This window comes from Bactrocera dorsalis, chromosome 3, assembly GCF_023373825.1.
Source record: "Bactrocera dorsalis isolate Fly_Bdor chromosome 3, ASM2337382v1, whole genome shotgun sequence".
In the NCBI taxonomy this organism is placed as follows: domain Eukaryota; kingdom Metazoa; phylum Arthropoda; class Insecta; order Diptera; family Tephritidae; genus Bactrocera; species Bactrocera dorsalis.
This window is the reverse complement of record NC_064305.1, coordinates 81085981-81098264: the sequence shown is the minus strand read 5'-3', so window position 1 is coordinate 81098264 and position 12284 is coordinate 81085981. Positions and strand designations below refer to the sequence as shown.

At 37.2% G+C, this 12284-nt stretch overlaps 1 protein-coding gene across 2 annotated transcripts; it reads left to right on the top strand.

The window, feature by feature from the left end:
• The first annotated feature begins 6216 nt into the window (after positions 1-6216).
• On the top strand, positions 6217-12060 carry LOC105230007 (little elongation complex subunit 1). 2 transcript variants are annotated; one of them, XM_011210569.3, is made up of 3 exons: positions 6217-6297; positions 6360-8171; positions 8223-12060. In XM_011210569.3, exons 2-3 carry the CDS (start codon positions 6467-6469, stop codon positions 11825-11827), a joined length of 5310 nt encoding a protein of 1769 aa, XP_011208871.2. In that variant the 5' UTR covers positions 6217-6297; positions 6360-6466; the 3' UTR covers positions 11828-12060. The 2 variants fall into 2 exon arrangements, with proteins under 2 accessions (XP_011208871.2, XP_029407705.2); XM_029551845.2 differs by having other exon boundaries at positions 6246-8171; positions 8223-8696; positions 8763-12060.
• Positions 12061-12284: the final 224 nt, after the last annotated feature.

Here is a 12284-nt window from a genome sequence, read left to right as displayed (position 1 = left end):
AGTTGCGGTAAACGGCGCTGTCATTTATATGCGCCGTTAACTCACTTGCAATGTACATATGTATGTGCTGTGGTTGTTGTTGGCATTTCAGTTGTCACTACGCTCGGTTTTATCTTCGCCAGTTAGCATATTTGCTGCATGTATATAAACTGTAGTGTATGTGGCTGCCACCAATGTTGACGATGACAATGACAGAGTCGCAATAACGCAGCACAACATCAGTGCAAACGTCAGTTGAACATTAGCGCAACGGCCGTGAGCAGCCACAACCGCAGGTGGTAGAGATGATAATGTGATAGGAGCACAGTGGCGCTCATAACTGACTGCTCCAAAATTTTGATTGAGTTAATAAATGAAGAATTTTGAATTTTCGGTGTAAAACTTAGATGATTTTTATCAAAAACCTGCTAGAAGACTTACTCAATTCATTTTATAAAGATGGGCACAATACTGACCAGTCAAGCTGTCATGTTATTTTTGAGCGTACTATTCGCAGCACCATCGCCCATCTTGAGACCTAGCATTCATTACTGGTTAATATTCGATCGAATAGACCACGACCAGGACGCAGTGAAGAAAATATACCAGCCGTGGATAGTCGATTCAGCATCATTCGCACCAACTCGGACTGAAATATGCAACAACTTGGCGATATCTTAAATTGAAAGCGTACAAAATACAGCTTGTGCAATAACCGAAGCCGTTCGACCTTCCCAAGCTACATCGCTTCGGTCTATGGGCTCCTTAACATTTCCAAGAAAATTCAACGTTTTCGAGCCTAATTTTATTCAGCGATGAAGTTCATGCAAAATTGCCGAAGAGCAATCTGAAGAGATTCAAAAGTTGCCATTTCATCCAGAAAAAATAACGACTATTTAATGCTTGAAATTGAAGCTCGTGATCTCGGTGGCCTTTGGTTTGAACAAGACAGCGCCGCTTCCCGTTCATTGCATCAATCAATGGATTTATTGAGAGAACACTTCGGTGAACAGATAATTTCACGTTAAGGGCCGGTCGATTGGCCACCAAGAATAATAATATCACATCGTGAGACTTTTTCCTATGGGAATATGTAAAGTCTAAAAGCTAGGCGGACAATAACGCTTCGACTCAGCCTTGGAGCAAAACATCACGCGGCTCATTTGCCAGTTACCAATCAAATTGCTCTAACGTGTTATCGAAAAATGCGTCGCGGCCAACATTTTAAAGGGATAATCATTAAAAAAAATAAATGTCAAAGAATGTTCTTTCGAATGATAGATATCAAACATTTTGAATGCACTTACAAGTCAGTTGTAGAGTAAGTTTTGTGTTAAACTGGGTAAGAAAAAATCTGCTTTGAAGTATGTTACCACCTTTTTAAACAATTTTAAGCAAAATATATTGGATAGATGTTCGGGAAATCTTAGATGCATATTTGTAGTAAAGAGATTTGTGGTGCAGCATTTATATTTAATTTCGCTGGAATTTGTCTTCGAGCTTCTTAAGCGTTGCTGACTTCGATTTAACATAACCCCGGGGAAAATAATCTAGAGCCGCTTAATCACATGATCTTGGCGATCATTTCTTTGAGCTATTTCACGAAATTAACGGGTCGCCAAATATTGCACGCAATCTGTCCATGTTCAGACATGAAATATGAGGCCACGCACCGTTTTGTTGCAAATAGAGATCGTCTGCGTCGAAGTCGAAAAAAATATCGGTCAACATCGTGTTATAAATCTCGCTATTGATGGTAAGAGCATTTCCTGTTTCATTTCGAAGTATTTAAAGCCCGATGATGCCGGCATACCATAATCCGCACTAAACGATAATTTTTTGGGGATGGAATTGCGTTACCATCGTCCAATTGTCAAAGCTACGGCGCTCAAAATGATCAGTCGGCTTCAGTTTTTGTGCCAACACAATCGGATGCACAGCCAAATCTAATCTCAAAATTCGCCGTACTGTCATCGAAGAGGGATCCAACTGTACGGAACGATGTTGAACCGGCGATATTTCCTTCACTACGAGCCTTTCTCTGACGTAAAAGTGACACACTTTCGTGGAGGTTTTAATAATTTTCAAATTTGCAATTATGCGTTGAATAGCGCGCTCAGAAGAAGCGTTGTTTTGCGCGAAGACCTTTTATAGTAACAACGGGGGACAAGTTTTTTCATAATAATGTTGGAAATTTCAAAACGTTGTACCTAAGCGAAGCGTGACATGAGGAAATTGCAATCCCTACTGAACACACTGACATAATTTGACATAAATCCGTAAACAAACATGGCCACCGCGAGCTATCAAAATCATGTCATCACTAAATATAGGTGGTCTATATATTAAGTTTAGTACGAAGCGTGTAACACCCAGAAGAGAACATCGGAGACCTTAAACAGTTTATATGTTAGCGATTATCTTCGTGACAAGGTGAGTCGATAAAGCCACATCCGTCCGTCTGTTATTGATATGAATTTTGCACATTCACTCGAAAAGCTGCTGACTTTTCATAATCGTTATAAGGTTATAGCCGAGTTTACAACAGCGCGCCAATCGTTCTTCCTCTTCGCTGTTTGGTGCTAATTGGAGATTCCAATTGTAGCTAGGTCTTTCTCCACTTGGCTTTTCCAAAGGAGTGAAGATCTTCCTCTTCCTCTGCTTCCCACGGTGGGTACTGAGCTGGAGCGTATCCATCCATTCGGACGACATGACCTAACCAGCATAGCCACTGACTCTCATCAGATGTTGTCATCGTCCATGCCACTGCACCATATCGCAGGACGGGAATAATAAGTGACTTATAGAGTTACTCTGCGTTAAATTTCGAGGCTGACATTATTGTTGGTGTTAATACTTTTCATTATTAGGCAATATTAAAACGACTTAGAGATTAGCAAAATGTTTTTTTTTTATTTTTATTTTTATTTTATTTTTTTTTATGAAAGGGTATATTTCTATCCTCAAAGTAAGTGGTAAAAAAAACTAACTCTGCAAAAATCTACTGGACGATATTGCTATAATAATGATCCTTGGTATAATAAGTGCCTGCAAATTGCTCGCAACTGATCACAGCCATAGAGTTCGCGCATATTTGTTTGCTTGTATTTTGTACTTGACTTTTCATTTGTTCCGCTTTTCTCTTCATTCCGCTCGGTCACCAATGCCAAGCAGCACTAGGTGCTATTGTCATGACCAATCGTAATGCAATTAAATGATTGTGGCAGATACGTGATTGTGCTGACATTACACCAATATGCGGCTATGTGGCAGCACAATCAAATGCGCAACGAATGCACCTTTTTTCTACTTCCCATCAACAGCAGAAGCATAAATTGCATTACTGATAAGAGCGAGTGTCAGTCGCACAACTGGTGTGGGCATGACTCTATGAACTAGTAGTATATCTGTTTATATGTATGTTTGTAAGCTACCTAACCTCCCAACACAGCTCACTTCACTTCGATTCACCAGTTTGCTGCGGCACTTTTCTTCCTCACTTAACTGCATACACACACACTCGCACATACATGCAATTTCTCGGGGCAGGCTGTTGATGACATTTGCGGTTATATTGATAGATTGTTGTTGCACCCCACATAGTTGTGGTTGTCGTACACGCACACATACACATAAATATATATGAGCGATGGCATGCAACTGCGTTTATCGCTGTAACAGCAAGTGTGTTTACCACTGCAATTGTGACTCCGACTCCGGTGACTTCGCCTGCCTGAGTACGAGTGAGTGCCACTGTGCTCTTGCTCATTTCAATTGTAGTGCAATTGCCGCACACAGATTGATTGCGTTGCCATTGTGAGCATTGCAAATTCTTGTGGAGACTCATCATCATCATCACATTGGAATTCAATGCCCCAGTGCAGCAAAAATATTTCACTATTTCATGACAAATTAGACTTGAATAGAGTCGACTATTAAGGGTCAGAGCCAACACAGATACGTGTACATACATACATACAGATGGCATGACCAACCACAGTTCAAGTCAAAGTGTCAACTATGGCACCAACTACTTGTGAGGTTGTTGATCTACGTGGTGTGTTCACAATTTACAGTAATTAATATGTACCGCAATGTCATTCCACGCGATTTATCATTCCGAGAATCAGAAGAATTGAGTTTAATCTGCATTGAGCCGAAACTTTATGAATGATTTGTGAGTATTATGTGCTCTTTGTTTGTCAGAGTCAAAACAGAATACGTGGGTGAGTTTCGTGTCATATGTTCTGATCTCGAATACATAATGTACATACACATATAAGAACTAAATGTTTAGATCTAGTTAATGCCATCAAGAATTAGTATTATTTATATTATGTGATGTGATGTATGATCACATGATATGGTTATATGAAATGTTCTATATAAGATAACTCCAATCAGCCGCCCGAACAGGGGCCGTCAAACCGTGATATTATGAATATTTCGTAATGTGATGTTTGATCATATGATATAATGGAGATATAGTACGCGGAGAAATTGTTCTATATGAAAGACACAAACAAGGTTAGTGACGTCAAGAGGTGATGTTGTGATTTTTTGTGATGTGATGCATAATCGTGTGATATCCAGTTCATATAGTAGGCTGTCAACGTACTGTATATAAGAAGGCACAAACTAGCCGTCTAGGTAGGGTTAATACCGTCAAGAGGTGATGGTATGATTTTTTTTGTGATGTGATTTATAATCATATGATAGTGATAGTGATTTGTACTTGTTCTACATATATAAGAAGCGTAATCCCAGCCGTCTAGGCAGGGTTAGTACCGTCAAGTGATGTTATGATTTTTTTGTAGTGTGATGTATGTGATGTGTTACTGCTGTCAAGAGGTGATGTTATGATCATATGTGATGTGATGTGATGTATGATCATATGATAGTATACGATAGACTTTCTCTATATAAAAAGGCAAAAACGAGCCGTTTAGGCAGGATTAGTGTAGTCAAGTGGTGAAAATATGATTTTTTTTTTGTTATGTGACGTATGGTCATAGTGATAGTGCTATCCGTCTAGGCAGGGTTGGTGCCGTCAAGTGGTAAAGTTATAATTTTTTGTGATCATTATCACCACTCTATCATATATAATGGTGATAATGGGCGAAGTGAACTTGGTCTAAATAAGAAGATAGAAACCGCTGGGGTTGGGTATCATATGATTTTTTCTCAAACTCTTGAAATGTACTGGCTTTATAAAAGAAGTGAATGCAACGACAATACTACAAATATGGCAAGATATAATGTCTTAAAGACGTTACGCTATCTAATAATCTCTAAATCACAGACAGCTTTTAAAAAGCAAAAACAAAATCAAAATGGCAACCGCCATTTTACATTTACTCATTTTTTGACTATTGGATTTGATAACATAAGCAGCAACTGAATATTTGAAGTTATAGCTTCAACTTTAACTAACAATTAGTTTGCTTGTATACATAAATCCATGACCATTCGTGCAATGCAATGACACAGCAATAAATAAATATGTTCGAATAAGAAAAGTTCAGAAAGCTTCTGAATTTCGCAAATAACCCGTTGCCAAAGTCGGCAAGGACAACCGTCAATATCAGCTAAACTCAGTAACTAATCAGCCGGAACTATTGAAAATGGTTAAATTATAATTTAATTGATTGTTTTTATTGTGTATATATACATAATTTTTAAGCATAAGCTTTTGCACGCAATAAAAAGAAACAAATAAGATTTTAACTTACGCTCATACGCCATTTTGTTACGATGTGGTACTGCGATGAATGCTTGGTTTGTTTCACACAAAATCATTTGTTTTTTTTCACAATGCATCCTGAAAATTCGTTCAACAACACTTTCATATGGAAAATTTTCACTTTATAAATTGTACACATGCATTTAAATAATTATCAGTCTCTTTTTTAAATAAACTTTTTCTTCAGCCAACAATTAAAACTACCGAACAGACAACCGGAAACATGTCATTCAATATGAACATAATATCCTGGTATTCACAATGAGCTCTGTGAACTAAAACTTAACATGTTTTACAATGTAGTTTTAGGATAAGAACTTTTAGTATAATCGTAATAAACTATTCATTTGAAAAAGAGATTTGTAATAATTGTATACGATGTATATTTATCAAAATTGTATGGAGTTTTATGTAACATCCAAATTATCGCCGCTGCTTTGGCTGGCAACTCTTCCATGGTATACCCGTTCACAATGATATTTGTTAATGCTTCTTCTAACCGGCAAGTTTTGACATTTAAAAAACATTGTGGTCAAACGTTTTCATTCGTTGTTTTGCATTAATCGGGCTAATTGGTAATTTAACGTTAGTTTTACTTTTAACTAAGGAATTATTGATTGCTATGTGTATATTTCAGCACATAAGTCGTGAATGACAACACACATTTTTCATGTAATGTAGTTAAATTGTGCACTTTCAATATTTTGCATTATCCATTGCGGCGCTCACTGCACACACATAGCCATGACCGACGAGGAGCATCCATTCAATTATGATGATTTAAACTTGGACTTTTTAGAGCTTTCACCACCAAGTGAACAAGAAGTCCAGAAATCTGTCACGGCTACCACCAATAAGACTACTATTCGCGCCAAATTCTATAAAGCTAAAGATCTGGCGCAAAGAATTGCTCAATGTAATGAATTGGTTAATAAAATTGATTTGTTAAAAATGGAAAATTCGAATATACAGCTGAAGCTTAGAGATTTTCAGAAATCGGCCAATCAAATTCACAAACTTTATGAAAATGAAAAAAAGAAGTGCTTGGATTTGCAAATGCAGTACCAAGCTGTGGAGATCAAATCAAATAATCTGCACGAACATTGCGCGCGATTGGAAAATGAAGTGTCAGAGAAAGAAATGCAGTTGGAACAATTAGAAGCTCAATTAGATAACACAAAAGGTCCCTTAAGCTTTACAGAATTAGCAATCAAATATCTGAAATTAGTGCAAAAACTCAATGAAGATGAAACACTGAAATTATATGACAAGCCACTTTTAGATAATTTAAGTAATTACTGTGAACAAAGGGGTATGAAAGTGCCTCTTATGAAAGTAAGGGCTAAGAATAAACGTAAACTTAGAAAAGATAAAGATATTCAGTGTAACCTATTGAACTCATCAGATACACCTGTAACAAGGCAAGTCGCTGCACAATCCACACAGACATCAGTAATACTAGGCAATCATATGCACACACAAACAGTTACCCCATTAGCGAGAGATATGTGTGCACAAACAATGCAAACAGAGGAAATCCCCATTAAGAGTATGCAGAATCAAGCGGTACAAACAAACTTAATTCAATTGTGTTCGCAAGGAACACAACATATATCCACTACAACCACACGGGGCACATCAACTTCATGCTTTATCAAAAAACATAATGTCGGTACAATTTTTCCAGAACCAAAGTTAATTCCATTAGAAGCGGCATTGGTTGACAAATTCTTTGAAGTGTGGAACGTATCACCGCTTAGTCCAATATCCGATCCAATTCCGGAAACAACTTCTAATGAATTTGATTTATCAAAAGCTACCCCATTGCTGAGTTTGCCTGACAAATCTAAGTCTATAGGCACTTGCACTTATTTGTGTAATGTGCAACGCCAAATAGATTATATTCCAATTATGGAACCATTTAAACGTTCACAATCCAGTTCACCTTCGCCGATTATACATGATAATGTGAAGTATGAAATCAACGCCACCCCATCATCTACACCACCACCACCACCTCTATCTACAACACAACTTAATGAAAATACTGAAACTTCGGGTTTACCTACCAACAATAATTTAAACAATATTAGTAATTTACAACCGATGATAAGTGCATTAACGAACTTTCCCGAAATGCATCCAGATGTATTTTCTACAGTTTGGCAAATGGCTGGCCAAATGTTTATGGGACTTCTATACTCGCCTACAAGTAACCACTTGCGAGCGCAACAGTTTAATAGACCTAATGATTCACATACCTTGCAACAGTTTAATAATTGGATACGTACGTTATACGAATCGAGGCAAATTTCACAGCAACAAGCAACATCACCGTTACCAACACAATGTGAACAACAAATAAATAGCAGGGAAAACACCTTTGACTTAAATAGAGTAATTAATACGAATGTAACACAATCTAGCGATGTTTCAACACAATTTGAAGGTAATAAAACGGTTTTGATGCATAAAATATACTTAAATCTGTATATTTCAGGTACACCGAGAGAAACCGCCTATGATAGCAACAGCAATCCAATGAATGATCTTAGCGATAACAATATTAGTGCAGATGGGAGTACACAAACTCATGGTGGATGTGAGGATTTTGAAAAATGCATATTCAAGGAACCACTCGAAATACCAAAACGATCCGTCAAACAAGTGCGTGGCCAGAAAATTGCCACGAAACAACCAATAGTTACCAGGAAGCGGAAGAATAACAAACAACTAAAGAAACGGTATAAAATAAAAAGGGCAAAACTAGTCGCGACATCTATTACTAACGGCGAAACAGATTCTAAATCCGATAATGGGGAAGTCACAGGAGACCAAAATGAAAATCTCTCTCTCACTGCTGTCGAATTTTGCGCCAATCTTTATAGCTCGAATCAAGATTACCAAATAGAAAACGACAGAAATGGTGCGGTGTCGGAAAGTGTCTACTCAGCACACTTAGAAGATGATTGTGGTAATGAATCTGTAAATGTAAAGCATACTGAAGATGAAAAAATAAATAATACTATTAACGATCTAGATATTAATGCTGAAAAAGATAGACCCAACTCGTTATGTTCTAATGAAAACCAATTAAGATTATTACAAGATAAAAGGAGTGCGAATATGGTCATGTCTGAAGATATAAAAGTACCTGAACTGTACGACAGTGAAAGAAGCAAATGTGATAGTTCCGAAATGACTGATGCTAGATGTTCAATTGAAAATCAACAGGAAGTATTTGAAAAACAAAATAAACAAAAACGTAATTTAGCATATAATATATTTGGAAGTGATTCAGATGATAGCGACGTTGATATTACACAAACAAATAGCTCGCTACAAGAACAACGAGATACAAATAGCCCTACACAATTCGATAATATATTTATCTCAAATGATGTGAATACTGAAATGTGTGCTGTTTTGAAACAACAAAAAAAAAATATTTACCGTAAAGAGCGTTTAGAAAGTGATATGTTAGAGGAAACCAAAAACATTGATATACTGACAGATATTTCAGAAAGTACCCATAACCAAGAAGAATTGAAAGAAAATGAAGCTGAAGTCAGTAGTATGAAGTTCACAGATCCACTCCAGAAAATAAACAATAGTGCAGATATTTCCAAACATCTTGAAGAAATACGTAAATTCAAGCTTCCGAATATCCTTCCGCCTGATACCAATGAGTTAACCAAAGGAACCGAAGGTACTAAGCTTGCAGACACTTATAAACATCAGTTACCAATAAAAGCAACAGAGTTCCAACAAAATGAGGCTATTTCATTTACATCAACAACAACAGTAACTATTCAACCTTTATACAATTCTCACAACGAAAATGAAGAAGTCGACGAACCCATACTTGTTGTAGTCGAAGGAACTCCTGAAAAAATATGTAAAAATAGAACCCACTCCGATTCCAGTGAAGACTACGATGCGGCATCCAATGATAGAATTTCTCAGACATCCGCAAAAGATCTTTCTCCACCAAGTAGCAGTGATTCCGAAATCCCTGTACTACCTGCAGGATCAGTTATGGACGACTTATTGGGAAATTCACCAACAAAACAAGTAGTCAATAGCATATTTGAATCAGCAAATGAACAAAACGTGCCGTATAAGCGTGGTCGTAAACGAAAACATTCAATGACCCCTGTTGCGCTCTGTAAACGTTCAGCGCGTTTGCGAGATAAACAAAAGCGTGATAACACATTAAGCAACGATGAGGGTTTATCGTCGCCAACAAAGGACTCAAATGGTCAGAAAAATTTGCCGACCCAAAGCATTAATGACGATTCCTGTAAGGATAATGAACAAAATTCGTCAAACTTAACTGGTCTGTGTCAAGCTAAAGACAAAATGTCCCACTCATCAACTAGCGAACTTACTAACCATCAATTTGAAATATCCGTAATGAAACAAAGGTCAAATAAAGGCGAAAATTATGAACCCCAAAGTATTAGCGAAATGCCAGTTAGTTGGAACGGTACATTTGAAAATACCAGCGCTGTTGCCAACACTTTAAATGGAATGGTTAACCAGCCATTTTTCCGTCCTTTCGAGGAATTTGTGACTGTGACTAAAACTCCTGCGATATGCCATTCAGAGCACTTAACACCCCAAATCGTTCAAAGCGTTAGCACATCTAAGTGCACCTTAGCATCCAGTTCAGAACTGAGCTTAGAAATAGGTGTGCAAATTCCTAAGCATGATTCAACGGTTAATCAATTACATTCAGAATCGCCAAACTCTCCTCCACTAGAGACAGTCAGTGAAAAGTTATTAGTTGACACGCAAATAACACCAACAATTCCTTTGGAAAGGAACAGGAGCCATTATCCATCCATCCAAAAGAATAGTGTACTCCAAAACTTTATCAGGAAATATTCTTTTGAACTTTTTGCAACCATAACGGTAAAAAGTAATAAAAGTAAATTAGAATCTAATATCGCACTTCAAATTGCAGACTTCCTGAACAAAACCCGTGGCCAAATGGATGTGACGGCTTCTACACTTGCCGCATCTCTACTGGAGCAAATGGCGGATTGTGAAATATTAGCCAGTCTGATAATTGAACAAATTTGCAAAGCACCGCGCCCAGAAATCGAGTTGAATTGTGTGTTAACACGCGTTCCACCAAAATACATCGGTACACACTTGCGACTTATATCGATGCTGTTGCGGCACCTACAGCAAAAACGCCCGGAGTTCATCGCTGCGTTGCTGCTAAAAATTGAAAATAGACTGTTTAGTTACATGTGGAATGAAAAGTTATCATTAAACACTCTTTTGAATCTCACTCAATTGTACTTAATTGGTATACCTCTCCATAATGCTGCACACAATCCGGCACGCCTATTCATTGCCAAAAGCTTGTATTATCACAATAAGAGGGCATCAGCAATGATCTACGAAGTACTTTGTTGGTATCCTACCACTTTGCCACATCGTGACGAATCTAATTATGATAAATCAGATGCACTAATCACCGTTATTCAACATCTGTTAATGACTACAACATACGATATGGATAGCAAGGATTTACGTCATAGAGAACTTCTATCAATGCTAAGATTTGAATATCACTTTGAGCCCTTCAAACCAACAGCACTCGAAGTTTTGACGAATCTAGTGACAAAACTTAAGAGCGGCAATCTAACAAATCTCATGTACGCCTTTGCCATCTTTTGCAAACGAAATCTTAAACTTGTAGATAATTTGCTACAGCAACATTTATTGCCACTAGCCGAGGAATACTATAAGCGTGTGCAGCATACGAATGAATATGATGAACGTATTGCTGTTTTAATGGACTGTATATCGGCTGTGGTGAAGCCGCTGCCTCTCACTACAGATGTTTCCGTTTACTTTTCGATATTCGAACGCTTCCTTTCCGCTGTACAGCGACCAGTCGTGCAAGAAGCGGCTGTATTAGCCATATTGCGCTTTCAACGATTTGGCCAAATACGCTGTTTTCATGCACTTGCTAACTTCAAACCTCATTATCCTCTGCAAATGGTCACAATCAATGCGCTCAAAACTTTTGTACATAAAAAGCCGTTAAAATACTGGAATGGCTTAATGCCAACAATTTCTAACTAAAGCAAAGCTTTAGCTTATTTTCGAAAAGATTTTATCTTTTTCATTTATATTTTGAATTTTTATGTTATGTCACATAAATTACAATATTCGCGTTTTTGAAATAACGTCTTAAGAAATATTTATTTTTACTTTTTCGCTGTGCATAAGTTAGATGAATTACTGTCAAGAACGAAATGTATATTTTTCCATGAAAAATTACAGAAATAAATTTTATAAGAGTGAAATATAAATAATATACTTTTCTTCATTTTTTTCACGTTTCAATCTCAGTTTAGCATAAACTGGACAGTTGCGAAGAAATACTTCCACCTTGCCTGCCTCCATAGAGCTTTTGTTTCCGACAAGAAAACAAGTAACAATAAATAATAAACTTTTCTTCATTTTTTTCACGTTTCAACCTCAGTTTAGCATAAACTGGACAATTGCGAAAAAATACTTCCCCCTTGCCTGCCTCCAT